General features: G+C 39.7%; 1 protein-coding gene across 1 annotated transcript in view; it reads right to left on the minus strand.

Moving 5' to 3' along the window:
• The window catches only part of DIAPH1 (diaphanous related formin 1), a 114,137-nt gene that overhangs the window by 63,909 nt on the left and 35,422 nt on the right, over positions 1 to 14,806 (minus strand). Inside the window, 14 exon segments of the mRNA XM_017872919.1 lie at positions 1 to 203; positions 971 to 1,150; positions 2,233 to 2,297; positions 2,755 to 2,870; positions 3,473 to 3,589; positions 4,228 to 4,346; positions 4,516 to 4,626; positions 5,088 to 5,196; positions 6,718 to 6,857; positions 8,322 to 8,385; positions 9,216 to 9,302; positions 9,495 to 9,625; positions 10,136 to 10,237; positions 14,493 to 14,648. Of these exon segments, the coding sequence (XP_017728408.1) occupies positions 1 to 203; positions 971 to 1,150; positions 2,233 to 2,297; positions 2,755 to 2,870; positions 3,473 to 3,589; positions 4,228 to 4,346; positions 4,516 to 4,626; positions 5,088 to 5,196; positions 6,718 to 6,857; positions 8,322 to 8,385; positions 9,216 to 9,302; positions 9,495 to 9,625; positions 10,136 to 10,237; positions 14,493 to 14,648 (1,700 nt within the window).

A 14,806-nucleotide genomic window follows, 5' to 3' on the forward strand; every position in this document is an offset into this window, starting at 1 on the left:
GGAGGAGGAGGAGGAGGAGGAGGAGTGGTACTATCCCCAGGAGCAGGTGGTGGTGGAATAATAGTGCCAGAGTCACCAGGTAAAGGAGGGGCCGGGGGAGCAGTAGCACTACTAGGAACAGAAGGAGCTACAGTAATAGCCGCCGCAGAGAGGGAAGCCATTTCTTTCTTGGCATCTTCCAGTTCCTTTGTCAGCTTGGCAACCTACAGAAATAACATCAATGTGAGTACTTCTCACCCCACTTCAGGGACTACTGAGCCTGGAAGGAACCTAATAAATGACTTAATCCAAACTTCTCATGTTACAAATGGAGGAACTGAGGAGTCAGAGAAATGATATGATCACCTAAAGTCACACTGCTTAGCAGCAGAGCCAAAAGTAGAATTCCGGTCTTCACGTTCTTAGTTCAGCATGCTTTGTATGCTTTGTATTAAGATGACGATTTCAACTTTTATGTTAAACTCTCCCTTGATTAGAAAATGTAAAGGTCAAGTAAATCAAACGTTCTAGTTAAATAACTAATATGTGCTACACAGATGATTATATAACCACACAAGTAATCAAGTTACCAGATACTTGATTTAAAGATCATTTAAGTATTCACTACTGCAGAGAGAGTGTGTAAGGATAAATCTGTGCAGAGATGACTAAAGTAACAGGAAATTAGCCAATTTTAACAGTTTAGTTTTATTCCTAATTTATTAGAAGACTTATTACCTTTATTTCTGGGTGGTAATGCAACTTACTTTACTCTTAATGTTCTTCTGTATTTTCCAGATTTTCTGTCTTACGTATTACTTACCCTCAACACAAACCAAAAACCAGTATATTATTTTAAAAATATGCACCATGTAACTAGACTACCTATTAGTAGCTGAACCCTCCCTAGGAGTAAGATGACTGACTCCTGTTCCAAGCCATGTGCATCCAGAGATTACAGGTCACTCTGCCTTCCCTGCTCAGGCATTACCTCTCCTGTGAGCTGGGACACCTCTGCTTCCAGGTCCTGTTTCTCTGTGGCAATTTGTTGCTTTTCAGAATGCAGTGCATCCTTTTCTCCCTGAAGATCTTGAAGCTTCTGCTCAAAGTCACTTTCCAGCTTTTTCATTTCCACCTGTAGCTCATGTCGGGCTGTTAACTCTGAGTCCAGCTAGAGAAAAAACGAATCAGGCTCCCAGCAAGCTCTCCATCTCAGTAAGAAGCACAGTATTATTACCCATAATTCCCTCCACCTCCTCTTTTGCCTGGGGGTGCTGGAATCCCCTCCCCCCACCATCTCCTGTTCTGGGCCAATACTTGATCTACAGAGCTCACAAATCCAGGCCATGCTTGGGGAAAAAAGCACCATGATTCTGACCTTAAAATCAAGGTCTGGCTGTGCGCGGTAGCTCACACCTGTAATCCCAGCACTTTGGGAGGCCGAGGCAGGTGGATCACCTGAGGTCAGGAGTTCGAGACCAGCCTGCCCAACATGGTGAAATCTCACCTCTACCAAAAATACAAAAATTAGCCTGGCATGATGGTGGGCACTTGTAATCCCAGCTACTTGGGAGGGTGAGGCAGAAGAATAGCTTGAACCCGGGAGACAGAGGTTGCGGTGAGCCGAGATGGCGCCACTGCACTCCAGCCTGGATGACAGAGTGAGATTCCGTCTCAAAAAAATAGAAATAAAAATGAAAATAAAACAAGGTTAAAGGAGAGGGGAATTGGTTCATTTCCATAGATTCCCTATTTTATAGTTAAAACAAATAATAAGATTTTAAAGGTATTTAAATAGGACTGCCATGATAGTACAATCCCAATATTCTCTAGGATCAAAAACCTATTCACCACAGTAAGAGTTCTTAACAACTGAAGAGAAAAAGATAACTCTGACATCCTCTAGTTCTACTGTTCTAAGGACCCTAGTTCCTATTGTTCTAGGCGTAAGAGGCCTAAAATGCCAAGCAAACCTGAGCATGCCATTACTATTATATGAGTATCATCTGTCTTTCTTTTCCTGCCCAGTAGCCCAAGAACTGCAAGCCTACCACTAGAGCTCCTCATGAAGACATCCATATCACTTTCTCCAATGACTAACCTACACTGGAAAGGTTTCCCCTGGGCACTACACTATTGGGTGCTAAACGCTTCCAAAATACCACAGAAAAAAAACTGTCTCACGGATCAGGAAAATAATAATCCTCAAAGAAAGATATACTCAAACTCATGTTTTTGGTTTCTCATATGCACCTGCTTTTCCAGCTCTGCAGCTTTGGCTTCAGATTTCTCCACCTTTGTCTTATCAATCATTTGATCTGAAAAGAAGAGTCAGTGAGTAAAGCTCCTAATTCTCCTGGTCTATTTATTTCATACCTAAGCCCTTCCAAAGAACAGTCTTTTGATCATTTTATTATCTTTCTTAATGTTCTGCACTAGACAAAGAAATGAAACTTTCAGTTAAGTTCAACATGTAATCTGAGTGTGTGGTAAGGCCACCATGCTGGGTGGCATGAAGAATGCCTATGAGTGATGCTTTTGACTCTCTGAGACCACCAGGAGTTCCTGCAAAAGGTGCTGGTGTGTGTTTTATGTAAAAATAAACTAAAGACCTATAGATTCCTAGCAAAAATGCTGGTTATTACCTAAGAAAGGACAAAAATGGAAGTATCTGGGGACTGGAAAGGTATCTTCTCTGACATTTTCACTGAAACAAGATGCAAAATGAAAGGAAGAAGCAATACTTGGAAGAGACAGATAGAAGAGTATGCTTACCAATTAATCCCTCAATCTCAATCTGGAGGTGACGGCACTTGAAGTCAGGATCAGCCCCATTCTTGTGCAGAACTATCTGGGAAATACATTCTTCAATCAACTTATAGTACTGGGGTCTACAAGAGAATAAAACAGGGTCACCAAAGGAAAATCAAAATATAATTTTCAGAAGTATTCGGGACCAAGAAAACTTAACTGCTTTGAGAACTGAGAGACCTGGAAAAATTTTTGTAAAGTTAATACAAGTATCACTGCCATGCTAAGAAGACTCCTTTTTCCACATCAACTACCCTACCCCATCTACTTCAGATAATCAAAACTTCTTGCCATCTGCTCCTAGTGCGAACACTTTCCCATCTAAAAATTTGGGTTTGATCCTTCCTGTGATGGAGAGTGCTATTGCTAAATCTATACTTCTAGGAAACTAGAAAGAATTTTAAATTGCCACTTCTCTTTGCTATCATCTTCATCCTATTTACCTATTCCCCTCCAAAAACAGAAGGGCATTTCACCTTATACACTGTGACCTCTTCCATAGGGATGTTTTTGAGTGGGATTAAAGAAATAAGACAACTTCCTTTATTTCTGTGACTAATGAACCCTAATCTTGGGTCTTTGTCTTTACTTTTTCCCTTTACAGAACAATCTTTGAATTTAAGGAACTCACTCTCTCCACTTAGGCTCAAATTCAAAACTTCCCATAAGCACACCATCTTACCTGGCCTCATAGTCATTTCGGACCAAGAGTAAGTGCTGCAGGATGGAAAGGAAGTGTGGCTCTGCCTTAGAATCCTTCACTGTGTTTAAGAGAATCTGAAAGACTTCATTAAAGTCAGTGGAAAAGGGGAATAGGCTAAGGAAAGCAAATATGTAGAAATTATGTTTGACAGGTGGCTTATTTAACTCTTGAAAAAGCTAGGGACAAGTAGCAAGACACCACTTCCATTTTACTGGCTGTTCTTCCTGTAAACATCACCAGAAACTTTAAGCTCTCTAAAACGTCCTTTAGTCAAGGGACCAGTGAGTTGGGTGGTACTATACACACAGAGGTTTCCTAGGAAGTACTTGGCTTGAAGATCAGGCAGTAGACAGAAACTAAGAGGTAACTGCCTCAAAGTCACTTACTGAAAATATTAACAGGTAACTAAATTACTGCCTCTGTCAGTTCAAACATCTCTAAAAGCCAGTTCTACATCTTAGTAAGCTAAGCTATCACATTCTAGGAAGTTTACACTGATTTTGTTGGCTTCCATGCTCAACAACCCTCAGATCACCTTTACTGACTTCCCTGGTTTATGATAAGGTAAGTAAAGCCAGCAGCAATAAAAATACATGTGCCTTATTTAATGAGAAGACACATAAGCCCGATGCTCTGTTCTGACTCATCATCTCCCAAACCATTCCACACAGGGATCACCGAACTAAATACAATGAATGGCTCATCTATCTTGAACCTAGTCAGTAAAAGGATATTCCATCTCCATGCGAATGTCATCCAGCCGTCCCTTCAGGTCATAGGAATCCTCTTCCCCTTGTTCATCAAACACATTTAGTTGCACTCTCATATCTTCGTTTTCAATCTCTCGAAGGTCCTATCAACAAAAGTAGAAGTTAGGGAAACCCAAAAGTATCCTCTGTGGTTAGAAACCTAAGCTTTTCAACCTGGTTTTTAATTGAAAACCAGAATTATCCCAGGGATGACTGGAGCTGTACAGCAGGAAGGAACCAGTCTAGCCTTTCTGATGAAGTGTAATATCTTACCTGCAACACCTGATGTAGCCCCAAGCGCATCAGTTCACTTCTGATGTGAACTCGGAAGTCAAGTTCCTCAGCTGGTGTGATGAGAGCATTGATCAGCTGTAAGCATCCAACCTAAAATAAGAAAATTCAGCAGCTATGTCAATGCTAACTCCTGCAGATCAACAATCCATTTTCTTTACATGCATTCTTAGGTCCCCAAATACAACTTGAAAGATACAGTCCAAAAACTCTAAAAATGACTTTTCTACTACAGCAATGAGACCTGGTTTGAGTACAGAACTGGAGAGCCTAAAACTCTAAATGGATTCCAAGGATTTGACAGTATGTTATTGCAGGTCTCGGTTTTCCTAGATTGTAAATATATATCATGCCTTTTTCCATCTCATAATGAGGAAAACAGTTCATTCTTTACCTTCTTAGAAAGAAGGTTCATCATTTTCCCTTCATAACACATTCTGAAATGTAAAATATATAGTTGGGAGTCACTCCATGTATTTTATTAAAAGGTCAAATGAATTTGTCTGTCCATCTTGAATTCTATTCTCGGGCCCAGTTTCAGGGGCTATACATGCCTTCAATGCAATAGTGGTCCCACTTTTTAATCCATCCAGCAGTGGCTGGAAACGTTCCACTTCATCCATCTCAGCTCTTTCTGTCATTGCCTCCAAAACCCTTTCATTCCTGCCCAAGAGAAAGGAAATGGAGAGAACTTTCCAGGTACTCTAACACAAATTAGTAGATTACACAGGGGCACAGACCACTTAGGAAACAGGACATTACTAGTGTTCCAGATTTCTCACATTATATTGTCACCACTCAGTTTCCAGAAACTGCTGAAAGCTAAGGACCATCTCTTCAGGGAAATGCATTCCCTACAATCCATCCCTAGGCTCCTATCCATAAATACCAAATCAAATGCCGTTACATGAAGTATAAATTGATACAACTTTTGGAGGGACATTTAACAGTACTAATCAATTTCTCATGCATGTAACATATAGTCTACTTCTAGAAATGTATCCAACATACGTGCATAAATGTGAAAGAAGATATGCACAAGGATGTTCACTGCAGTATCATTTGTAAAAACGATCACCTAGAACAGATACAGAAATCTGCTTTACAAAATATCTGTAAGTTGGCTAGGCACAGTGGCTCACGCCTGTAATTCCAGCACTTTGGGAGGCCGAGGCAGGCAGATCACAAGGTCAGGAGTTCGAGATCAGCCTGGCCAATATGGAGAAACCCCGTCTCTACTAAAAATACAAAAATTAGCCAGGCCTGGTGGCGGACTCCTGTAGTCCCAGCTACTTGGGAGGCTGAGGCAGGAGAATCACTTGAACCCAGGAGGAAGAGCTTGCAATGAGCCCAGATCGCGCCACTGCACTTCAGCCTGGGGAACAGAGCGAAGCTCTGTCTCAAAAGAAAGAAAAAAAAATCTGTAAGTCCAGCAACAGGGAAATTGTTAAATAAATTATAGGCCATACAAACATGTATATGGAATACTAAATAGCTACTAAAGATAATAAGGTAGATCTGTAAGTATGGATATAGAAGAAATGTCCAAGATCTATTATAAAAAAGAAACAGGTTTAAAAGAATGATTAAGCTTTCGTTAAACTAAATCCCTCTTCAATAATAAAAATCTATCCTATATATGCAGTTGGTTTTATAGGCATAAGTGTCATTCTTCAGCTCTTAAGATACTATCTTTTGTGGTAGCAGATGTCTAGAATCAAGGGAACGCAATATGTTTGTCTATGCTTAGAAAACTTTCTATGAGACTATTCCATGCCATTAACAGTCACTGTCTCTGCAGAACAGGATTTGGCAAAGGGATGAGGCAGTTAAATTTTACTTTATATACTTCTATATTGTTTGAATTTTAAAAATAACATTGTGCCACTTCTGAATTAAAAAAAAAAAAAGAATAGTAAAAAGAAATCCTCATCCTAGACAATACAGACATTAATGGTGATATGGGAGACATTTTGCTATACCTCTGATAACCAGTGGAACATTCAGGATAGCACCCATCATTTAGGAATTGTTCTTAAATGTTAAGATTCTTAGTGTTCACTTCTGGGAAGAAACACCTAATATTTATGACCGAGGGGACACCCAACCAACTCAACTGTCCTCTAAACTAAGAGAAAATGATAAAATGGAAAATGGAGAAGAAAAATGATTCTAGTCACATACATGTCCTCTGGCTGCGGTAGAATACAAAGAGCAGAAAGCAGCTTAGCTGCATCAATCATCATGTTGGGAACAGCAGGATCCATGGCTCTGACCAGCAGTAGGATTCCTTCTTCTGTCTCCAGCATGGTCTTGATTCCAAACTGGTAGGGCCAAGAACAAAGAAAGGAGTCTGAAAGATGATAGCATCTAACTGGGGACAAGTTTAGGGGTTGTTATGAGTTGAATGGTGTCCTCTTAAATTCCAGTGTTGAAGTCCCAACCCCCAGTAACTCAAAATGTAACCTCATCTGGAAATACACTCATTGCAAATATAATTAGTCAAGCTACAATGAAGTCATACTGGGGTAGAATGGGTCCTTAATCCAATATGGCCAGTGTCCTTATAAAAGAAGAAATTTGGATACAGATACATACAGAGGGAGAACACCATGTGATCACATAGGCAGAGATCAGGATGATGCATCTACAAGATAAGGAGTGCCAAGGATTGCCAGCAAGCTATCAGAAACTAGGAGGGGTATGGAACATATTATCACACACAGCTTCAGAAAGAACCAACCCTGCTGATACCCTGGATTTTGAAATTCTAGCCTTTCTAGAATTGTGAGATAATAAATTTCTGTTAAGACACCTAATTTTGTGGTACACTAGAAAACTAATACAGGGGTAGAATACTTTTCCCAATATACTTAGAGATGAACATACCAAAATAATTTTCTAGGAGGTACGACAGAATTAGATGTCTTCCAAGAATAAAAGTCTTTGGTTTATATGTTTCTTGTTAATTCTCTTCCTCCTAATCCAATGGAGTAAGTTAATTACAACAAAATTAAACAACGAGGAGGAGAGATTTGTCCTCAGAGGCACATGATTGTGGGCTCCCTGGGTTGAATTACTAAACAGACAAAAGAAGATAAAAATGGAGCAACAGTCTAGAAGAAAAAAGAAACAGGAAATAAAGCAAATATTGCAAAAACAGTAACTACAGGTCAGGAAATTCAAGAATTAGCAAAAGAAAGTAAAGAAAGAGAGGCCGGGCACTGTGGCTCACGCCTGTAATCCCAACTAATGCCAGCACTTTGGGAGGCCAAGGCAGATGGATCACAAGGTCAGGAGATCAAGACCATCCTGGCTAACACGGTGAAACCCCGTCTCTACTAAAAATAAAAAATAAAAAAAATAGCCGGGCATGGTGGCGGGTGCCTGCAGTCCCAGTTACTTGAGAGGCTGAGGCAGGAGAATGGCATGAACCCGGGAGCTGGAGCTTGCAGTGAGCCGAGACTGAGCCACAGCACTCCAGCCTGGGCGACAGAGCGAGACTCCATCTCAAAAAACAAACAAACAAACAAACAAACAAAACAAAAAAAAAAGAAAGTAAAGAAAGAGAAACAACACTGAGCCTGTCATCTGAAACAGAAGTTAGAACTGAGAAAAAAATATCCATAGAAGCATGTATACGTGGCAATGAAAAACAGTTATGATACTAAAAGAGAAAGCTAGAAGTCCTGAACCTCATATTCCTAATTCCTCTTTCGGGTTTGCCAATAGAAGAGAAAGAACAGGCGTCCAGATGGACTTTGGAATGAGAATGGGAAAAATCTCACCTTGTTGTTCATAAAAGCTTTCAAGCAGCGAATAATCTCATGCTTGTTCCGGCTATCGTAACTCCTGTACATAGAAGACATAATCAGTAAGTCCCTTTATTCTCTACCCCTTTCCCATTTTAAATCTTGCAAACAAGACTCTTAGGAATAATAGCCCCATCTAGTAGATGAGTAAATTTTAGGAAACAGCACTTCGCCCAGAAACACTGAAGAAAATAGATAACTGAAAAGGGATCTTCACCGTCAAAAAAATCTGGCTGATCCTCCTGTAATCCAAGAATTAAGTACTAAATTAAAACCTTCCTTTTAACTCTCCCTAGGCTCCTGAGTGCTAAATTCTATCAGGATAACATCCCATCTATTGCTGCTTGCCTTGCTACTAGAGGTTTCAAGTCTGAGAAGATATATGCAGGTCTTGGCCATGTATTATTTTGTTTCAGAAAGATTCCAGAAGTACTCTGCTTCAGGCTAGCTTCAAGGTAGCCTAAGAGAGTCCAAGGTATACCTAAAATTATTCCAACCTTGAAGAATGCCACAATACTAGTCCCAAGTATATTATAAGACTTCCAAATAGATATTACCCAGACCAGATTACAGGGCAGCACTAAATCAGATTTTATTTCCAGATTGAAAAAGAACCAGTGCTGGGAGACTAATAGTATTATATGGTATATATTAGAGTTATCCAACATGAAATTTAAGTTCCTCCTCCCTTTCCTGTATCTATAATCATCATTCATCCTCTAGTCACTACTATGATAAACCCCTTCTCAGCTAAGAGTACATTCCCCTAGCCCACGACTTTACATTTAACTCTACTTTCTACTTCAGAGCAAACAGCAAAGTCCCCTGTGACTCTCCAACTTGAAGTTGCAAAGACTTGGAAATCCTCACCCAGCAGTCTCTTCTTTCTCATCATGAAGTCGTTTAAGAATGTCCAATAAGGAGGCCAAGCCTTCAGCACCAAATGTTTGCACCCAACTGTAGGGAACAGAGAAAGGCAAAGCAATATCAAATCAATAAACACTTATTTGCCAAACAAAGTTTGTCTTGACAACTTTCTACTCCCAATTCAGACTATTCTCATACTTCCCCGGCTCCTTTGATCGTCAATCACCATCAGTGAAATCCAACATTCGGCTCCTACTCCTGTTACCTCCTCAGAATCCTCACCTGACGGGGTTGTTGTTAAGAGACACACGAAGGGACTCCAGGCAGCTGAGCAGAGGCATATCCCGCAAGCCTGACCTCAACTCCTGAATATACATCATGGCAGACTTAGAACTCTCCTTCTGGCTCATGCCCTGGACAGGAGGCAGAGACAGAGATTAGTAATGGTGGACCCAGTCATAAATTAGGGACTAGCATTAGTCAACAGAGTTTATATTTTATTTTTATTTTTTATTTTTAGTAGAGTCAAGGTCTTACTACATTGCCCAGGCTATTTCGAACTCCTGGGCTCCAGCGATCCTTCTGCCTCAGCCTCCCAAAGTGCTGAGATTACAGCAGTGAGCCACCACGTCAGGCCACGTTTATCAGGGCAGATACCCATCTCGCATACCACCAAAATATGTGAGACTTAGAACTGCCTATCCCATTCCCTATATTTACATACTTCATGAAAATTTAACCAGGCAAAAAGTATGTAAGCATGGCAACTAAGTAAGAGAGTAAAAAGTGAATAGGCTTATATAATGTAATGAAACCAAATTGATGCAAACATAAAATGTTACATAAAATTGGCAAAAAAAAAAAAACAGGTCCAAGACAAGGGCACAGTCTCCCATGTCATGGGTACCTGTCCCAGGACTCACAGCCTTGGAGGTGTACAAGTACTGGGACACCATCTCCCTCTTGATGATGATGTCCTTCTCCCTCAAAGGTTGCTGTTTCTCCTCATTCAGGTTCATATCCAGCTAGGAGAGGGAGAAAGAAGAGAAAAAACAAAACTGCCTCAAATTCCTTACAAATTTTTAGTGTTTAATATTAGTATGCTTAGTGAAGAGTTGAGCATGTAAAATACTTGAGTAAATAAATCTTTTTGATCCCTAGAAATTTAAGCTATTACAGCTGATGAAAATTCCTCAAAGATAAGTATAGTTAACATTTTAGTATAAATCTCTATAGACATATACATACTCTTTCTCTAAGAAAATGGACTCAATAAAATTAAAGATTTATTTTGTATTACTGAAAGAAAACCACACATAATGCTTTCTGCATCAAGGATGGACCTTAAAAATCTCTTCAGACTGAAGCACTAGATGAATGGCATAATCTAAACACAAGCAAAATCAACAGCAGCAAACTCTGCACCAACTCTAAGGCGTACAAACCCATTACCCCCAGTTAACTCAGTCCCTGTACAAACTCCTTTCCCACAAAGAAAGAACTGGAAACTCTATGATAAAGCAGAGACACCTTGACAGACATAATCTGATGTATGTTTGGGGAAAGGCTCTGCTTGATCCCTCTACATATATAACAACCATGTGTCCAAGTCTAGTACCTCAGTGGGCACAAATTTAGCCCTAATAATTCCAAAATGTTAATTGAATTGAGAAAATATGGATGGGGAATGTATTCTATTTCTTCTGCAAGTAGCAAAATTAATCTGAAGTTTTTGTGACTTAATTCCTGGTGCTTTTTTTTTTGAGACAGAGTCTCACTCTGTCACCCAGGCTTGAGTGCAATGACACAATCTTGGCTCGCTGCAACCTCCAGCTCCCAGATTCAAGTGATTCTTCTGCCTCAGCCTCCTGAGTAGCTGGGATTATAGGTGCCCGCCACCACACTCAGCTAATTTTTGTATTTTTAGTAGAGACAGGGTTTCACCATGTTGGCCAGGCTGGTCTTGAACTGCTGACCTCGTGATCCACCGACCTTAGTCTCCCAAAGTGCTGGGATTACAGGTGTGAGACACCACTGCCAGCCATGTGCATTCTTCCTCTTGCAGATAAACTGAACATAGAAGTTACAAAATGGTGGCCCTCAAGTTAAGTCAAATCCAAAGATAAAATGTTTCACTTGGCTAGCTCAACATTTTAAATCTGGGGGACCGTACATAAAAATACAGATCTCTAGTAAAACAGCACCAATGGATGCAACCATCAAATTTCATGTTGTGGGAAACTCTACAGGTCAAACAAATGGTTTCTTCAACAATTTTTTTTTTTAGTATCAATAATAACGATAAAAGAAAAAGAGGTGCAGTGGCTCATGCCTGTAATCCCAGCACTTTGGGAGGCCGAGGCAGGCAAATCACAAGGTCAGGAGTTCGAGACTAGCCTGGCCAACATGATGAAACCCCGTCTCTACTTAAACTTCAAAAATTAGCCGGGCGTGGTGGTGTGCACCTGTAATCCCAGCTACTTGGGAGGCTGAGGCAGGAGCATTGCTTGAACCCGGGAGGTGGAGGTTGCAAGTCTTGCTCTGCTTGCGACAGAGCAATACTCTGTCTCAAAAAAAAAAAAAAAGAGGAAGGGAAACCTATAGTTTAAACGAAAATTGAGAATATCAGTACAGTGGACTATATTTGGAATTGTGATTTGAACAAACTGGTTTTTGAAAAATGACCTAATTGGGGAAATTCAAATAGTGTCTAGGATATTTGATGTTATTCAAGATTTATTTTTTTTTTAATTACAGATTTCTGACTTTTTTTTGAAAAATAGAAATATCTGGCACTCCCAGGCAAGTATTCCCAACTGGAATGCAATCACCTACTAGAACTGAGTTGTGGCTGGCTTTTCTAATAAAAATGCCAAAAGCCTCTCTTCAATTTGCCACATTCCCCACTTATTTTGTTATCTTCTGTCTAGTCTGCTTACCTTATTTATACTACCTGCCTGGCCCAAGAGACATTTAAACTTGCAATCCAAGGCCAAGAGATTATCCTGATAGACCATACTCTTTAGACTCTTAATGTACTTGGAATATTAAGAGACAAACTGAAAGATTCAGTGAAAAATAACAACAACAGTACCAGTTGAGTGGTTACTATGTACCAGGCCCTGGCCTGTGCTAAGGATTTTAAACCTAAGCTTTTAATTAAGCTAGGCCTGCCACTAGTCTGTATTTGAATCTGAGATCACATATCCATGCAATATACAGGCCTTACGAAATCTTGTACTCATCAAAACTTTCCAAGACTTACCACTAATGGACACTCATTGAATACCCTCCTTATTCGGTGTTCCTCACTGAGGAAAACAAAATAAGTCACATGCACATATACTTCGTTACTTAGCTGACTTCAGACACAATCTTTAAAGGTCTTCTAGCAATTCTATGTATTTTCTTTCCAGATTCACCACTAAATACACGACCTTGAGCAAATGATATTCCATTCTCAGTTTCTCCTTTATACAGAGTTTGTTGTGAATACTTCAACACTCTATCTGCTCTGGCATAACCCAAAGGTGGTCTCCATATTACAATCTTTGGTACACAGGGTGAGATGGTCCACTATGTCTTTGTGGCTAAAGTGTTGCTGGGCAGAAGGACATGAATAAGACAGTGATTGGATGTTTCCAAATACAGATTCCAATTTTATGAACTGGTATTTGTATATTTAGTTCCTAATTATGGGATTATAGGGTTAATATTAAAAAGTTCCATGTTAAGCCTGGAATTCTTTGTAATAAAGTGCTAGTTAGGGAACAATGCACCAAAAAGAGTCCACCATGCCTATAAATTCCCAGGAACAAGCAACATTTTGGGAATGGAAAACTTACCAGCATCTGTTCAAAGAGAACCAGAACTTGTTCATCTGAAACATCTTGCAGTGACTGTGCTGTGGGATCATCCCCATATGATGCAGAGGAATTTCTATGAGCAGAATTAGGCTTTTCCTTCTCCTTCTTAATTCTCATGCTGGTAAATCTCTCCAGCTGAGAAACAGAAAAAGGCATTAACAGTGATCCATTTTCACTTACATAACAAACCACACATCAAATTCTTTACCCCTTTAACCTCTTACACGGGCATGGTTCCTCTGGTTCACGAGCNAATGACCTAATTGGGGAAATTCAAATAGTGTCTAGGATATTTGATGTTATTCAAGATTTATTTTTTTTTTAATTACAGATTTCTGACTTTTTTTTGAAAATAGAAATATCTGGCACTCCCAGGCAAGTATTCCCAACTGGAATGCAATCACCTACTAGAACTGAGTTGTGGCTGGCTTTTCTAATAAAATGCCAAAAGCCTCTCTTCAATTTGCCACATTCCCCACTTATTTTGTTATCTTCTGTCTAGTCTGCTTACCTTATTTATACTACCTGCCTGGCCCAAGAGACATTTAAACTTGCAATCCAAGGCCAAGAGATTATCCTGATAGACCATACTCTTTAGACTCTTAATGTACTTGGAATATTAAGAGACAAACTGAAAGATTCAGTGAAAATAACAACAACAGTACCAGTTGAGTGGTTACTATGTACCAGGCCCTGGCCTGTGCTAAGGATTTTAAACCTAAGCTTTTAATTAAGCTAGGCCTGCCACTAGTCTGTATTTGAATCTGAGATCACATATCCATGCAATATACAGGCCTTACGAAATCTTGTACTCATCAAAACTTTCCAAGACTTACCACTAATGGACACTCATTGAATACCCTCCTTATTCGGTGTTCCTCACTGAGGAAAACAAAATAAGTCACATGCACATATACTTCGTTACTTAGCTGACTTCAGACACAATCTTTAAAGGTCTTCTAGCAATTCTATGTATTTTCTTTCCAGATTCACCACTAAATACACGACCTTGAGCAAATGATATTCCATTCTCAGTTTCTCCTTTATACAGAGTTTGTTGTGAATACTTCAACACTCTATCTGCTCTGGCATAACCCAAAGGTGGTCTCCATATTACAATCTTTGGTACACAGGGTGAGATGGTCCACTATGTCTTTGTGGCTAAAGTGTTGCTGGGCAGAAGGACATGAATAAGACAGTGATTGGATGTTTCCAAATACAGATTCCAATTTTATGAACTGGTATTTGTATATTTAGTTCCTAATTATGGGATTATAGGGTTAATATTAAAAGTTCCATGTTAAGCCTGGAATTCTTTGTAATAAAGTGCTAGTTAGGGAACAATGCACCAAAAGAGTCCACCATGCCTATAAATTCCCAGGAACAAGCAACATTTTGGGAATGGAAAACTTACCAGCATCTGTTCAAAGAGAACCAGAACTTGTTCATCTGAAACATCTTGCAGTGACTGTGCTGTGGGATCATCCCCATATGATGCAGAGGAATTTCTATGAGCAGAATTAGGCTTTTCCTTCTCCTTCTTAATTCTCATGCTGGTAAATCTCTCCAGCTGAGAAACAGAAAAGGCATTAACAGTGATCCATTTTCACTTACATAACAAACCACACATCAAATTCTTTACCCCTTTAACCTCTTACACGGGCATGGTTCCTCTGGTTCACGAGCAGTTCAAGACTCTTCTTCTTTTTTTTTTTTTTTTTTTTTTTT

Source organism: Rhinopithecus bieti, unplaced genomic scaffold (genome assembly GCF_001698545.2).
Source record: "Rhinopithecus bieti isolate Rb0 unplaced genomic scaffold, ASM169854v2 scaffold_7438, whole genome shotgun sequence".
NCBI lineage: Eukaryota > Metazoa > Chordata > Mammalia > Primates > Cercopithecidae > Rhinopithecus > Rhinopithecus bieti.